This window comes from Schistocerca serialis, chromosome 11, assembly GCF_023864345.2.
Source record: "Schistocerca serialis cubense isolate TAMUIC-IGC-003099 chromosome 11, iqSchSeri2.2, whole genome shotgun sequence".
NCBI lineage: Eukaryota > Metazoa > Arthropoda > Insecta > Orthoptera > Acrididae > Schistocerca > Schistocerca serialis.
The window spans coordinates 46,870,822-46,889,037 of NC_064648.1; the positions used below are offsets into that span (position 1 = coordinate 46,870,822).

The window sequence follows — 18,216 nt, forward strand, 5'->3', positions numbered from 1 at the left end:
TACATAACAATGAAGTTATTTTTGTCGGTTTGCTAAAGAAACTTTCTTTTATTAATCTTTTCCGCTGAGGCAGACAATATATTTGAAACGAAGTGTTTAATTCCACACATTGTTCGCTGCATTTCAAGCGTGTGTTTTCAACTTCTAGCACGTGTGGCATTATGCCATAATAAACAATCAAACATGAGATAACGCAGTATTGGTACTCCAAGAAAATTTACGTCCTGAAAACCACATTGATAAGCTTAATATCAGGCCGTCGCTTACTTCAATGGGAATCTGGACATACAAATGTGCACTTTGTATGTGCACATTTTAGTGTGAGTCACAAAATTCCAATGCTTTTGGAGTATACTCTGATGTCTTGTTTCTTTTATGACATAATGTAAGATCTTTTAATGTTTTACACGTTCGGACATATGGGCTCCCTACGGCATTGTAGCTGTGCAAGCGCGGTGACGCATGTCATCTGTCGCTTTCTGGCAACTGCAGAAACAAACCTATTTCTAACTGGTCACTTGAAAATATATCAAATGATGGTGTGAAAAGCGTCACCATCAAAGCAAATTTCCTTTTATGCAGGTTGAACTATGTGCGAGAATGTACGATTAATTTCTTAAATCAGAGCGTTTGACTTTCATTTAAAAATCAACTCTTTTATGATGAGCCATTTAGATGAATTTCGAGCCCAGAAGATCAGACATTTATGTCGTTATTAAAAATTGTACGTGCACATTTGTGTGATATATCGTAAATTGTAATACACACATAAAAGACCAACATTATATGTGAAAGCGTAGCTTCTCTTTCAGTGTATTAATCTTATAGACCAATATTATATGTGAAATCTTTTCGTTTCATGTAGCAACACTATGTATATTAATTTAAACCATTAACTTTTTCTGTTTGTGTGTTCACGCTACTTAAGTGATGTTGCTATTGGCTGACTACATCACGTGTTGTAAGCTCTGAATACCCGCTGTCATCGGCTGGCGAGATCACGTGACATGAGCTATGACTGGCTTACAAAAGCGCATTGCAATTTCGATTTCAATGCTTCGGAAAGTAGCATGCGGTGTTCGGTGAAATTCGAATATATATATTTTCGTAATACGAAAATATGCAGCGTACGTGTTGCTGCACACCAAAGATCTTTCCGAAACGTGTTTTTTTCCCCGTATTTAGTTTTCGAAAGTGCCGGGAAATTCTTTGCCTGTGTATAAAACCATAATCATTCAAAGGACTATAATCATTCAAAGGACTGATAAGTTACACAGTTCCGAGAGAAAATATACTGTCAGTTAACAGGGAAAAAGTATGATTTCACCTGGGAGAAAGTGTGTTTTTAACCGGGAAATCCAGGAGAACTCTGGGAATTTTTTTTCCTTGTCCACGTATACACCCTGTATGTACAGAAGTTAGCAAGCAGTTATAATTCAGAGTGTTTTCTTCTTTCAGTCTGTTAAAGACCCACTGGGAATATCTTGGTCCACTGATTTTATCAAGAAGGACCCTGAATTAAATCTGGAACTGAATGCAACAGAGAATATTGTAAGTATTCACATCTCTTATGTATTGCTTTGAGTCAAGTAATGTGTTTTGTTAAGTGTGTAGAGTAAAAGATGCAGTGCAGTGGAATTCTCACAGATTGTCAGTTTACTGGAACTTGTTTCTGTTCGTAATTGTAAAGTATTCTTGTACTCCGGCACTTGACTTTCATATCACCTGGTACGTGCTGACTGTTTTAAATAGAAGTGGAATGGGACTTGTGGCTGACGTTGTTGATATCATCTATATTGTATAATGGCTGTGTGTGATGGATGCACAAAATTCACATTTAGATGAAATGTAGGTCCTTTGAGAAATATTCCTCCTTTCAATAACTTCTGATAAATACAATAAAAAAAAAACATTGGCTGTTCTTATCTTGTGTGTGAACCATAGTTATTCTTGAGTTTGTCCTAAAAATTTTTGGGGGTTTGAAAAACAGAGGTAAAATTTGTGTGTTGTAGATCAGCCCTGATACTTCGGCTAAAACCTGTACATGTTGTGACAGCTTCTGTGGTACCTGTTGTATTAGTTATAAAATTTTCAGTAATAAAAAAACTCTGTGTATGGCTTTTGGTGAATAATTGTACATAGATGAAACCATGTGTGACCTCACCATTTGAGTCGTGGCAGGTCTAAAGAAGAAAGAGCAATTTTTTAAATGCGATTTATGAAATTGGTAAGGGAAAGAGATGCTCACAAGAGATGTCACAGGAATGAAATTAGGCGAAGACCGGGGAACATTCAACACACAATTGCAGAATGTTTGGTACTGGCTCACTCTTGATCTTATTGTTTGTAAACAAATGTTGCAGTTATAAAGGATTCTTCAGGCGCTGAAATGTTGGCTTCTTCAGGCACTGAAATGTGTGGTGATTATACAAGCATACAGGTCAAGGAACCAAACTATCATTCTAGGGACAGCTTAGACAGTATGTAAAGGAGTGTAGCTGATTCACAGCTAACAGGCCAACACTTAATGTCACAAAGACTCATATGTCATTTTAAACAAATTAAAGGGATGCATTGGCATCACAAGTAGACAGGACAGTAAGTAAAATGGTAGTAGTATTGTTCCACAAGAAGGGTTTTGCAGCAATGAGAATGCCACCCATAGTAGTCAGGGGTGTGCATATGAGGAGTTTAAACAAAACAGCGAACTGTAGGGTGTTCTAGGGCATAGCTGTAGTTGTCAAAGTGGCTGGATTGTAGTTGGTGACCACTTACCATGAAAATACAAAAGGTCATACTGGCCTTCATATGGATTCCAAGAGATCATAGGTCGAGCAAGATGGTGCCATAGCACCGGTGCCAGAGATTCAGGTATAGTGTCCACTGCATGGAGTGCTTCTCCCATACCAAGCGTGCAGAACAGTGTGTTGCTGGTTGTGTGGTCTGAAAAACCATGTCATGCGGTTATCACTGAAATCGGTGATGTACACCCCATTTGTTACTTTGAAAATATGTAACTTAGATTAAATAATGGTAGACACCTGAGCAACAGCTCCCCCCAGGGGTTCCACAACTCTTGTGGATACGTGCATGGCAATCATGGGAACCTGAGGTAGTGTGGCTCTCTTTCCTTTCTGGGCTGCATACCTTCCTTTTCCACATCGTTCCCTATCCTCCATCCTGCCCCCTCCCCCATCACCGCCTCTTCCCTTTTCTTCTCCCCCTATGGGAGTATGTTTCATGCCTATGTCCGGAGACAGATGCTTGTAACTGTAATCAGTCTCTCTTCTTTGCTTTCTATACTAGAAAGTCTCTACCCTGCATTTGTCCTTCTCTTTTTCTTGCCTCTTCTCTTTACCCACTTCTCCGCTGCGGCTTTCGCGACCTGTCTTCTTTCCTTTTCTTTGTTCCTCCCTTGGGGCCGGCCGTGGTGGTCTAGTGGTTCTAGGCGCGCAGTCCGGAACTGCGGGACTACTACGGTCGCGGGTTTGAATCCTGCCTCGGGCATGGATGTGTGTGATGTCCTTAGGTTAGTTAGGTTTAAGTAGTTCTAAGTTCTAGGGGACTGATGACCACAGAAGTTAAGTCCCATATTGCTCAGAGCCATTTGAACCATTTGTTCCTCCCTTTCTCTTTCTTTCCTCACTGTGCGTGTGTGAACGTTGACCCACGCGTAGTCCGTGACGGTAACGTGTACTTCCCCACCCCGGGTAGACAGACAGGACACGTATATACTTCCTGGTAATGGCCAGGCCCAGGGAGGAGTGATTACCTGAGCTGGTACCTTCCGAACATGCTAATTGGTCCCTCCGTCCGTTGCTCAGGAGGTGTGACCTGTGGTGTGAACAGTCACCTAATGCGGGAGTGCCCTCAGAGAGGGCCCTCCTCAAGGAAGGAGTGCGTCGTCGGAGATGCCGGTAATTATGGGGGATAATTCAGCAATGGTTTCCTCTACGTCTACAATTTCTGCTCACAAGCGAAAGTTAAATGAGTCTCAGCCATGGACAATTCTTCCATCAGTGCCACAATTCCTTGTTGTTTCATGTCAGACAAAGGTCAAGACTTCTCCACAGTCAACCCTTTCATTATTCAGAAAGGTGTCGACACAACTGCAGGTCCTGAAAAGTCTTCTTCCCGATTACGAAATAGCACTTGTTAGAAACAGTCAGTGCCCTCAAGGCACAAAAGTTGCTGCGAACTTCACTGCTACACACCTTTCCTGTCCAGGTGGAAGTGCACCACACTTAAAATTAATCACGTGGGGTGGTTTATACATGCTCACTCGACAGATTGTCCAATCAGGAAATTCAAAACTACCTGTCTGACCAGGGCATAACAGCTGTTCATAGAGTCATGAAAAGGGTTGACAAGGACTTGGTACCAACCTGTACTATCTTCTTGACGTTTGACAGAGTTTATCTTCCATCAAACATTAAATTGGGCTATGAGATAATTTTAGTGTGCCCTTACATCCCCAACTCTACGTGTTGCTATCGGTGTCAGTGGTTTAATCATACCAGCCAGTCGTGTTCCAATCCGGCCAATTGCATTACGTGTGGCAAGGATGCCCAAGAGGATGCTTGTCCACCTCCATCCCCTTGTTGCATCAACTGTGTGGGTGACGACACTGCTTCCTCTAGAGATTGCCCCATTTTCAAAGATGAACAGCTTATTCAGGAAATCAGAGTGAAGGAAAAGGTGACTACATTTGCTGCTCATATGTTATTTGCCAGTCAAAAGCTCACTGTGCCTCCAGCAGGTAAATATAGCACTGTCCTTGCATCTCCTCAGCCTACCAAGGAGGCAGCCACGCACTCTTGTGATCTCACCTTCAGTGTCACGGTCATCAGATCGGCCAGTGCAAAGATCACCTGTTCAACCTCCACACTATCACCTGCTCACTCTACGGCTTACCCTTCATTGGCTTTTGCTAAATCACGAGCCCCAAAATCAGACACCCGGGCTTCCAAAAAAGAGCCTACTCGCGAAGAAGGCTCATAAGGAACCAAGTTCCTCTCCTTCTCTGCCACGGCATGTCTCATCTACAGCTTCACCTCGAGGTAACCGCCCTCGGCCATCTTCTGTGTCACCAAGGCGCAGTGCTGGTGGCCGATCAACTGGCCAATCGCTGGTGGCAGGAGCTGCCCCTGAACAACCTATGGGTCAGGATCTTATGCCTTTGGCTGAATGTCGTTCCACGATGTCGGCTGCCGGCTCTCAGCAGTCGTCGAGTTGAGAGCAATCGTGATAAGATTCTTTCCTTTGCTGTCCACCCTATGTCAATTATCCATTGGAATATCCACGGCATTAGAGACAATGGGGATGAATTGTCAAACCTCTTACGATGCTACTCGACGATCATCTTCTGTCTTCAGTAAAGAAAACTACGGCCCCATGATCGCTTTGTAAGTAAGTAAGTCCGGTTTGATCTCCCGTCTATTGATGGCACTCCAGCACGTGGCAGACTTACGATTCTGCTCCATGATACCGTCCATTATCACCCAGTCCCCTTAAACAGTTCCTTCCAAGCTGTTGCTGTCTGTCATTCCCTTTCTGGATACACCTTTTCTCTTTGTACTGTATACATTCCATCATCCACACCAATGGCAAGAGCTGATCTCTTTCATCTCCTTGGTCAGCTCCCACCTCCCTATTTGCTGGGTGGGGACTTCAGTGCCTTCCACTCACCTTGGGGATCTCCGCATCCTTGTCCGAGAAGCTCCCTCTTGATTGACGTCTTCCACTAAGTGAATCTTGTTTGCCTAAACACAGGGGAACCTACATTTTTTTCTGCCTCCACGACGAATTTCTCTCATTTGGACCTTTTGGTCGGTACTGTTCAGCTAGCTCGGCACATTTAATGATTCGCTCTTGCCGATACACACTCGAGTGACCATTTTCCATGAGTCCTTCGATTTGCAGCCACAACTGCCTTCTCTGCGCCTATGATGCTGGAAGTTTGCCCAAGCTGACTGGGCACTGTTTTCGTCTCTAGCGACATTCGATGACTGTCACTTTACTAGCGTCAACGATCAGGTCACTCATTTTACAGAAGTTACTCTTATACCTGTGGAACATTCAAAGCCTTGCATCTGCAATTTGCCGCAGCACCCCCCCCCCCTCCCCCCTCCTCCGCAGTTCCTTGGTGGAACAAGGCATGCCGTGACCCAATACGTGAGCGGCGACATGCTCTTCATGTTTTCTGCCAACATCCTACTTTGTCCAACTGTTATGTGCACCATGCCGTCGCGTCATCTGCAATAGCAAGAAGGCAAGTGGGGACTTCTTCACTAGCTCTTTTAACACCTTCATTCCCTCCTCAGAAGTTTGGAGTCGAATCCGACAGTTATCTGGTGTGCCTAGTTTCTCCCTTATGTCTGGGCTCACTGTCGCACATGATACCTTAGTGGACCCCGTCGCAATTTCTAACTCATTGGGTCAACACTTTGCTGAGATTTTGAGCTCTTCAAATTACCTGCCAGTCTTTCTCCCGAAGAAATGTGCACCGGAAGTGCGACCTCTTACTTTCTCCTCTCAAAATAGCAAAAGCTATAATACTGTCTTCTCCATGCAGGAACTCCAACACGCACTCTCTTCTTCTTGCTCTTCCGCCTAAGGACTGTATGGTATCCACATCCAAATGTTCCTGCATTTATCATTCCATAGTCTGCGTTACCTCCTTCACCTTTATAATCGAATTTGGACCGACAGTACTTTTCCTAGAAGATGGCGGGAAGCTATCTTCGTTCCTGTTCCGAGACCTGGGAAGGACAAACATCTCCCCTCTAGCTATCGCCTCATTTCTCTCATGAGTAGTGTATGTAAGGTTTTGGAGCGTATGGTGAATTGCCATTTAGCCTGGTGGCTGGAGCCGCGAAGCCTTTTAACACGTGCCCAATGCGGTTTCCGAAAGCATCATTCTGCAGCCGACCATCTTGTTGCTCTCTCCACTTATATCATGACCAATTTTCTCAGGAAACGCCAAACAGTAGCAATATTTTTTGATCTGGATAGAGCATACGATACCTGTTGGAGGACAGGCATCTTCCGCACCCTGTTCTCTTCAGGCTTTCGAGGTCGGCTGCCCCTTTTTATTAGTGAATTTATGGCAGAGCGCACATTTAAATTGTGGGTGAACACTACTCTCTCCCATACTTTCTCCCAAGAAAACAGGATACCCCAGAGCTCCGTGCTAAGTGTTGTACTTGTTTGCCATCGCCATAAATCCAATTATCGATTGTCTCCTTCCCGATATCTCGGGCTCCCTCTTTGTGGACAATTTTGCAATGTACACAGCTCTCAACAGACCAGTCTTCTTGAATGACGTCTTCAAGGATGTCTCGATCACCTCCACTCTTGGAGCATTGAAACCATCTTCCGCTTTTCTCCCAGTAAGACCGTTTGTGTCAGTTATTGGTGTCGTAGAGAGTTTCTTCCGACATCCCTTCATCTAGGAGCTGTTGACCTTCTGTTCGCAGACGTCGCTAAATTCTTGGGTCTTATGTTTGAAAGAAAACTGTGCTGGTCCTCCCAAGTTTCCTATCTTTCGGCTCACCTTCTCTGCCTCTATCGCACCTTAGTGTGCTCGAAATTGGGCTATGGAAGCATAGTTTACTCCTGTGCTCGGCCGTCTATTCTTGGGCGTCTCGACTCTGTCCACCACCGTGGATTGCGTTTAGCATCTGGAGCTTTTTACACCAGCCCTGTGGAAAGCCTTTATGCAACGACTGCTGAACTTCTGCTGTCCAGTTGGTGAGTTGCCCTTCTGAGTCATTTTGCAAGCCATCTGTCTCCCATGACTGCTAATCCGGCCCATGACCTTTTTTTCAACGCCGCCTTGGATTTAATGTATGCAGGCCACCCTTCCTCTCTACTACCATCAGGATCCTTTCCGTAAAGTGCTACATTCTCTTTCCTTCCTTTTTCCTAAAACTTTCTTGATGACTTGGAGGTACAGCACTGCCTTGGCTGCGCCGCCGGACCTGCCTGCTCCGTAACCTTTGTCATTTTCCCAATGTTGGTATATCTTCTCTCATTTATCGCCGGGCATTTGCTACTCTATGTGCACAAATGAAGGATGCCACATTTATTTACACTGACGGCTCAAAAACATCATTTGGTGTTGGGAGTGTCTATATCGTTGGCGACACCCCTAATCAATTTCAGCTTCCTGACCAGTGTTTGGTTTTTACTGCGGAGCTTTACGCTGTTCTTTAGGCTGTCCAAGACATCTGTCGCCATCAGCGGATACAGTATATTATATGCTCAGGTTCGCTCAGCTCTCTCCTCAATCTCCAAGCTCTTTACCCTGTCCACCCTCTGGTCCACCGGATGCAGGACTGCCTCCACTTGGGGGGGGGGGGGGGGGGGGGGAATCTCTGACATTCCTCTGGATCCCAGGACACATTGGTATCCGTGGAAACGAGATGGCCGATATAGCTGCCAAGGCTGCAGTCTCTCTTCTTCAACATACTGTTCGCATGATTCCCTTCACCGATCTACAGAGTGTTTTATGTCTTTGTGTTGCTCTTTTATGGCACACACATTAGTCTGCACTTCTCAATAATAAATTGTGGGATGTGAAACCTCTTTCCTGTGCTTGGACTTCTTCCTCCCGAACTCGTCATTGGGAGGAGGTAATTTTAACTAGACTCTGGATAGGGCACTGTCTTTTTGGCCTTTGACACCGTTTAAGTGGCGATCCACCCCCACTTTGTCTCCACTGCTCTCAGCTGTGGATGGTGAGACACTTTTTACTTCAGTGCCCCTATTTTACTCCGCTACGCGTCTGTTTACAGCTGTTGCCTGACATATCTTCCAGTTTAGCAGATGACACTCGATCAGCCGATCACGGCCTCGAGTTTATCAGTGTCAGTGAGATGATGTCGGTCGTTTGAAGCTATTTTTGGGGAAAACACCCCCCCCCCCCCCCCCACTTTCTGTAGTTGTTTTCTAAGCTTTCCTTCTGTTTTTTAGTTTCCCCACTTTTTAAGTTTCACTCCCATTGCTGCTGATTTACAATTTTTTTTTTAACTTTCCCTAAGCCACAGACTGGGCACTAATGACCGAAGAAGTTTTGCGCCCAAAAACTATATATAAAAAAAGAAAAACATGAGTAGCAAATCTAAGAGTAGGATATGTGACCATAACAGTGAACCTGAGTAGCACATGTAGCTGCGCAGTGAACATCTTAGCTCTGTCAGCTAGAGCAACATGCAGTCTTCGTGGTATCAGGAGCATAAAATGCTAGGGCTTAATAATGATGCAGAAAAATAGTGTTGACGATTTTGATACTGGCACATGGCCAGCAAGATTCTGTATTAATTGCAGAATTGGGAATTTTATTAGGTAATTGTATGAGAAGCTAGAGCAAGCTAGCAACATAGCAAGTAACATTTTGTTGGAGAAGCAATTCAGTGGCAGGCTGCTACTTCTGTTACTGGTAGGTTCAAACAACACAGAAGTGTAACTATGGAGATGCTTCAGGAACTCAAATGACAATACCCAGAGGGAAGGTGATATTATTTCGAGGAATGCTATTGAGAAATTTAGAGGACTGCTATTTGAAGCTGACTGCTGAACGATTTTTTTGTTTCCAACATACATTGCACATAAGGACTATGGAGATAAAATTTGAGAAATCAGGGCTGATATGAAGGCACACATACAGTCTTCTTCCCTTGTATTTGCGAGTGGAATGGGAAAGGAAATGACCAGCAGGGTTATGTGGTACCCTTTGCCATGCGCCATTTGGTGGATAGTGAAGTATCAATGTATTTGGAGATACTAGGTAAAATAAGTAGCCGATTAATGTAGTAGGAGCAGCAGTGATATTTTTAATAGTAGTGAAAGTACTTATACATACATACGTACATGCATACATACAAAATAATCTATTAGCAGTTCCCATAATTAGCAGTGTGAGTAGATTAGCACTAGTCACAAACAGCTAGTTGTAAATATTATTTGCAGCCGGTAAATTCCTGTGCGAGCTTCTGCCTCCAGATTTGCAGCCTAGCTCATCCCACATCCATCCACATCTTCATTTATGGAATGCAATGTGTAAATCAAAGAATGAACAAATGAATAACATTTTAATTTTATGAAAAAATTCAGAAGCATTCAATAATAGGTGCAACCCATCAAGACAAATTAAGGTTATCATATTTTACTGGAAGTAGTTATACCTGTATAAGCAATTCCTCAGGATGTTTAAAATCATCAGATTTTACGAGGCTATAACTTTGTCATAAATAAAGGTACAGAATTGGGGTCAGATTTTTACTGCTATACATGCCTGAAAAGTCTTTATTTACAAAGGAACCATACGATTTTTCCATTGCTTACATTTTATATGTGTGCACATACAACATTAAGGTGCTTTTCACAGCTGTGTTCAGGATTAGATTCGTCATTTACTAATAAGCAATATCAAAATTCTTTTCAACACATTTAAGCATCCAGGCGATGGACTTCATTCACGCATATGTAAGCATGTCGGTGTAGGAAACTCACTGCTGTTCCCATGTAGCATCATAGTTCATCCAAAGTTGTTGGAAGAGGAGGCACATAGGTGGAGCCTTTCACAAACTCCCACCAATAAAAAAGATGCCATAGTGTGAGATGAAGCAAATTTCAAGCTCGGGTCTGCACCCCCTTTAGCTGATCAATCCCTCAGGCAGCTAACTGTTAAGAAGTGCTCTTTTGTGCAGGCTCCAATGCAGTGGTACACCATCCATATGAAAAATTATAGTTCTGATAGTTTTCCATCTCTTCTATTTTTGGTCCATCTATGTGTTCTCTAATATTTTAAACTTTCTTCAATTTGTTACAGAATTCCTTTCCTTTCAGATTCAGTTCAGTACTAATCTCACTAAACTGTTCATCACATTATATAAATTGAATAATAAATCATGGTCACTACCAAGAAACTTCTTGCCCATATTGCACAGCACATTACCCTTATTAATGTTGCAGCTACCAGTTCACGTCATACCTGGAAGACTCGTTTTATAAGATGTAAAGCAATTAGAAATGGCCTGCTACTGGAAGAAGTAGACATTACTGGTAGGTGCAAGATTCCGTAGGTCAATGAAGAGGTTTATGCAAGGTGTTCAGTTGTCAACATCATATCACATCACATTCTTACTACAAGCTTGTATAGGGTAAATACTAATTGGTATATAGTAGCTGCCATGACCTATAAGATTATCCTATAGGATACTACTGAGTGAAAGTATGCTAGGAAGCATTTCAGAATGTTGACACTCTGGAAGAACATTCATTAATTGCAAGGCAGACAGATATGAGCTTTTTGGTTAACTCATTTTCATGCTGGTCCCTCCTGAATTTATTATTGATCCGAATGCTCAAGAACTTAACTCGTGGATCCTCATCCAGTGTCTGTCATTGATATCTCCTTGCATCTGTAAGTTATTTGGATTTGTTTGGAATTGCATGATGTGTGTTTATGTAAGTACAAATGTTGAATTTTTGTTCTGTCGCCTGTAAACCAGTTGCTAACATGTTCCATTATCCTCCTGGCTGCTTCTAGTAAGAATGTGTTTGCCAGTTATAAATGTACTTGTCATTGGCAAGCATTGCAGATTTTCAAGGCACCTCCAATGGTTTTAGCACAACATTTATGTAGGTCGGGATAAATCAAATGCTGAGCCCTGTGGGACATTGTATGTTATTCAGGTTTCCTCCCAAGGTATCTTTTATTACTATGACCCAGTTTTTTATTGCTAAGCTAAGATTCAGATCTTCTAAATTTAATTCTTTTAACACAATAACAGTGTAGTTTCCCGAGTAAAGGGAGATCAAGGTTGTAATGTGTTGCCAATAAGTTTTCTCTACTTCTACTGCATATTTCAGTCATACTGTAAATTCAGCACAATATTTTAGTAATTAGATTGTTACAATCATAAGAAGAAGAGTTCCTCCTCCTGTCACCAGATGATTCTTGTGATTGATTTGACCATTCATCTGATGGAACTGATGTCTGTTCAAGTACAGACTTCCTGACTGAGTCTTATGGATCTAATTTCAATGATAACTTTTCCGCCCAGTTTTTCAGCTACTGTTACGAAATTATTGTTTTCATGGCCTGATATTTCAGTTTTCCCTAAATATTAAGCTGGTGCATAAATTGATAGCTTTTTCATTTTACATGTTGGCATTCCAGTTGCTGAGGGTCTATTTATCAATTGTAAATTTTTTTATTTGTAATTCACTGTTGCTCTTTGAGTTTACATTTTGTCATTTGGAGATAGTGAGTGGAACTGTGGTCACTAGAAAGTGGAGTGCCCAGTGGAGAAATTGGAGCACTGTTGACATACTCATCTGTTTGGGTTTTGTACAGCTGTGGTAGCAGTGGAGGAAGCCAGAAACATTTGCACTCTGTTTATGTTTAATGCCATTGGACAGAGCTGGGCAAGAAAATGGTTTTGTAATTCTAAGGAGAATTGTTTTGCTATTAGTACTTACCTTCGGGGTTTGATGAAGGTCATTTAAATGCATTCATTCACAATGATCCATGTCATTGTACTTGAGAACTGGCAAATTCAATGAACTGTGGTCATTTCATGACCTTCTGACATTTCCGTGCAATGGGGAAGGCTCAAAAATAGGGTGTACCAATACCACATGCACTAAACCAAAATCACAAAATTGGATGGCCATAGGTGCATCTTTGCTTGCCTGTCATCAGTTGCTTGTGAACAACACCAATCATTCCTGCCCTGTATCATTATGCTGATAATAAATGGTGGCTGTTTGCTAAAATAAGGAAAAGAAAGGAATGGCTGAGCCCAAACAAAGCAGCAACAAAAGGCATCTGCAAAAGATAATGTTGTATATCCTGCGTGTTTACTATCAATTGTGTTCTTGAAATGTAACCACTGATTACTGCTGACATTTACTGTCAACAACTGAGATGTGTTGCATATGCAGTACATGAACAATGGCCAGGAACACACTATTTCAGGATAACACCTGCCCACAATCTGCTAGACTGACAAAAAACGGTACACAGACATTGGGTTTCGAAATCATTGCACACCCACCTAATTCAAATGATCTTGCACCCTCAGATTTTCTCCCTTTCTGCTCTCTATTGAACAACCTTCAAGGGACTTCCCTTCAAGATGTAAATACACTGTGAACCTTGTTCAAAGTGTTCTTCACCTTAAAACCATGTGACTTCTACAGTTACAGAATGAAAGTCATCCCAGCATTGGGAGACTGCTGGAAATAATGGAGAACATTTCGTTCATTATTTAAGTCTCCCTTATTTGTACCTGTTATCTATTAAACTTACGAAAAAATGCCATGAACCATATACCAACCAAATACTTGCTGCAAATGGGTACATATGCATAACCTTTTTTCATTTTACTGGTAAACTGTTTCCTTTCATCTCTGTCTAACCAGTATGTATAATGTTCAAAATAATACTTGGTCTGTTAAGCCCAGTGTCTGAGTACAGATGTTGCTAACACAGATTTGTATTGTACATATCTGTTGCAACACAGTTAAGTCAGTGCATGTGTGCTAAGTCTTCAGTGATGAATCATATTGTCTTTGGTTGTAAAGTTTATAAAGAATTTAATATTTTCTCAAAATAATTCTGCTCCCCAACTGAGGTTATGGCTGAGTAAATGTCAGAAGATTCTTAATTTCTTGTCATAAAATGATGTGGCTCTGTTGAGAGGTTAATGTAATCTGTGCACCATTGTTTCTCAGAATATTTGAGGAATAGTGATGGGTCAGCTGTGTAGCAGTAGTTCTCCAACATAAAAACTAATTACTCTTGTTCTGAGGTATTGGTTGAAATAATTTTCATGAACAACCCAAAGGGTGCATTGGAATATTATTAAAAATGAGCACCGCTTCTAAAAGTAATTTCATATGAAGAAAATGCAATGGAGAATTGGCAGAACCTGTAAATTAGTTAATAAATATGTTTACTTCAACATAGAAATGACTGAAGCACTAAATATCCACCAATTGATGTTGGAAATAATTTGAATTTGTTGTACGATCGGTAGGCCTCGTAGTTGCTGTGGATAGAGAGAAAATTATTTCTTAATGGAATACAACAGTATACTTACTCATTAAAGGTCAGTTGAATCAAAAGTACAATTCAGCTGAGGAAAGAGTGATTCCAAGTTTCCTCTTGGGTAATCATCCATATGAAAAGTGAGTTTCATTAATTGTTATAGTAACATTTCCTTTTCTAAATGATTGATAATGTGTTCACACAGTTGGTTATGTGGAACGAAAGATAGCTCCTGAAAGAATTTTTTCATAATTATGTTTAAATCATAAATTATTTGAATTGTTCCCTTCCTTTAAAATACAAATACATAAGGAATGTGTTAAATTAGGCATGCAATAATTGTATCAAAAACTTGAAATCTTGAAGATAGAAGTCAAAAACTAATTGCATTTTGGACATTATAGATTCTATACATGGCTCACACAAATAGCGTCATTCATAATGTAATTTTGGATACTCTAAGAAACCAAAACTATACATAAATCATACAGTTTAAACACAAGTCTTTCAATTTTTCATTGTATTACATTTTGTTATTAAAAAAATTCATCTTGCAACACAGTTGTAGGTCCCAATTCTAAAGACACGAGTAATATCTTTTCCTTTTTAAATAATCATTGGTTAATTTGTTAATGTTCAAATTTGCTCAGTTATAACAAAAAGTGCTGTCACTTTCGTATTGTGCGAATATATTGTAGCCTTTGTAATGGGTTTCAAAGACATTACCATAGCTTCTGCATTTTCAGAGATGCCATAGAAATTTTTATATACCTACGTCATTTAAAATTTCTGCAATGATAAACAATCCAGGATTTGTCAGATCAACATGCACATCCTTGCCAGCATTTGATCCCCGCAAGAACCATTTTACACCTCTGAATACCCAGAACATCTTTGATGGGTTGCGTCCTCAGTTATGAGAAGATGTTTTATTTTTTCAAGCTTCAGGGTTGTTTTGACAAGAATATTATGATAGCTTAAGGTAAAAAATAATAGTAGTTTCGAATATGAGCAAAAAGTTTGACCTGAATGTAAGTTATGCACACTCAGTTGTACAGGTCTTCCAGTACCATAAAACATGGTTTTTGCTTGAATCTGAGTTTGTGCACATTTATAAAAATCTGTAGCTCAGCCAGCATACCGTTTTCTGTCTTTCATCTGGTTCCACACTCCTCTCCTCATTGTACCACCAATAGCATCCATCACAACTTTACCATGACATGCTGCAAAGAATAACAGTCCATTTCCACTTTAAATACTTTCGAACACAAGCTGGATAACATGTACTTGTTTTCAAATAGGGGAGTGTAGCCATCTCAACAAATTGTCAACTTTTTAGAGACATGATATCTTCTTCTTTAAATCAGCTGTAATGTATATAAGAACACAGCAATAGAAACATTCATGTGTTAGATTTCATTAGTGATTATGGCATGATAAAATGTTTCCGTAGCATCCAGGCAAAACCTGTGAAGCCTGTACTTGTTCCAAGTGATGATGATGATGATGATGATGATGAGCACTTTGACTTTTGTCTTCATTAATCAGAGAATCATTATCTACAAAGTCTGTCTGTGGATTCCAGATTTGAGAGATCCATTTTGCACTTATCCCCAATTCAGCAGAGTGTGAGTTTTTTTAATGAAGCAGTGTAATATTAAATATAAAATGTGCTTATCAGTTACTGACACTGCATCAGCAATGGTACCATTACCTTCTGCATATTTTTGTTGCATGTCAACATTAATCCATTTTTTCCATTTTACTTCTTTGCCAGTCAACTTCATTATTAAATTTGGAGTGAAGTTTATGAGTTACAGTTTTTACACTTCATACATCAGTTCTTAGTACACATGAATTTAACAGTGGACTACATCTTCCAGTAACTCCTTACCTCATGAAAAAATGCTTTTTTCATTGTCATTTTTCAGTGCATTCACCAGATAGAGTTGGCATGATACTTTCACGCATACATTGAGGTGTATTGTAAACCAACAAAATGTGTAATGAATGAAAGTATTTTTTATTTGCCCCATTTCTGTGTCTGCCTAAAATTGCTTATAAGCTCCCTGAGCTGAAAATATTATGTAGTGTTTTTCCAAAACTCTGTGCGTCTTAGTTAGCCTTCTGATCTTTAAATGATAAGTATCCCATCTGTCAGGTGCTTGACAGATTGTCATCTCTGTTGTAAAAAAATTAAACTGTTTGCTTCTCTTTTTCCGAAACATTGTTATTCAGTTTGTGTAGTTAATGTTTCCTTAAACATTACGGAAGCTGTTGCACTGGAACAATTAATTTGTTTGTTACTGCATAATTCCAAGTGTGGATGTAGCTTTTGCTGAAGTTTGTGGGGATTTGTGTGAACCTAAATAGGGTTCTGATTATTACACTATAGTGACATGAGTGATCTTGCATTTACTTTCTTTGTACATACTCTTCACAACTCTTTCTTCCTCTTTTCCTTTACTTTAAATGTAGACATTTGCTAAGTTGCTCTCTTTCTTTTCTTCTGAAGTCTTGTGATATTTTCTTGTCATTTTCTGTACATGGAACCAACTGTAATTGATTTGCTTATAGTTTTGCAACATTTCTCTCTCTCTCTCTCTCTCTCTCTCTCTCTCTCTCTCTCTCTCTGATTTACTATTCATTATCTTTAGCAGACAGCTAGTACAAATGTGTAGCAATGCACCAGCATTCATATATTCAGCAAATGAAACTTTTATTGTTTCATCCACAAAATAATCCCCCCATAAAATCTTTGCTTTACAGCACCATTTTTTAAAAAGTTGTTTAGGTTTATTTTAACTAACAAAAAATGTAAACTTTCTTCCTGAACTACCTTCTGGGTAGTAAGAATCCTTGACATTAAATTCTTCTTCGGATATCAAAACTTAATCAGTATTTTTAGTTGCATATCTGGCAGCAAATATTATGAATTCAAACTTAAAATACCTATAACACTGTAGCCAAACAAAATGTACTTTGTAACATAGTCTACACAGTTCAAATCAGCACACAGGAAGTGTCATATTGATCAGTACGTTAGGTATATATTTTGGAGACAAAGATTCTTCCTATCATTGTAACATCTACTTGTAGCTTTCAAAAAATAGATGTGGGAAATCATTTACATTTTTCCTCCTCAGACAGGAAAACAGATACTACAGATGCAAAAACAAAGATAATATTCAGAAAATTATATCTTAGTCTTATACTTACATTTTGGAATGGTTCAAAACTACTAATTTGTGAGGCAAAATGGCTGGCCTCCACTTAACTTCAGGACGTGAAATAGCTAGTACTGACAATACATGCACATACAGGTACAAGGAACTTCCGTAACTTTTGGAATTATTAGTTCCTTCATCTGGTAAGAGTTAGTAATAAATACAAGAAGGTTAGGAAAGGAGGTCAGGTCACTGAGACCCAAAGAGTGTCACTCACAAGGAAACACCATCAATTTGACCTAATATTTTAGAGAGAACAAAAGCATTCCATACTTCATGGAGTATGACACACTTTTTTCTTCAAAAAATTTCCTACAACATTCAGGTGTGTCTTATACTCAAAATTAATATATAAATGTCCAGTGTTTGATTTAAAATTCCTGCCAGCCTTAAGAAAGGCCATTATTCAATGCTGTGGGAAACCTATCTCTATCTGGCAATATTGGATTCCACTGGCAGCAGCAGTGCACTGATGCGACAAAAATGAGTTGTGGAGCTTCACAAGCTTGCTGGAGCTTCACAAGCTTGCTAAAACTGCCCACCCCCCTGCCCCCCCCCCCTCCTGCCCTGCCATCACAAACCCAGAACACTGTCTAGCCGAAGATGTGTCACTACAGTCTACAGTGCCAGTGAACTTGAACTGAAAGTGATTTGTGTTATTGGTAACAGAGTAATATTTTCTTTAGTGGTTTCCTAATGGAAAAAAAGGTTTCATATGATGTGGGCTATAAATTGAAGGTAATTGCATATGCAAAACAACATGGATACAGAGCAGCTGAGTGGCATTTTGGTCCTCCTCCACCAGAAATAGCCACTCTTGATTGGCTTGCTAGTAAGGGTGAACTAAGAAATTAAAAAGACTACATTTGCAAATTGAGGACTGAATGTAAAATGACCAAAACGACACTCATATCTGCAATTAAAGCA

The 18,216-nt window shown here is 40.2% G+C and overlaps 1 protein-coding gene across 1 annotated transcript in view; it reads left to right on the forward strand.

Annotated features, from left to right (window-relative positions):
* The window catches only part of LOC126427242 (zinc finger protein 431-like), a 344,078-nt gene that overhangs the window by 261,201 nt on the left and 64,661 nt on the right, over window positions 1-18,216 (forward strand). The window contains exon 4 of the mRNA XM_050089482.1: window positions 1,459-1,551. Within this exon, the coding sequence (XP_049945439.1) occupies window positions 1,459-1,551 (93 nt within the window). The remainder of the gene's footprint in view (window positions 1-1,458; window positions 1,552-18,216) is intronic.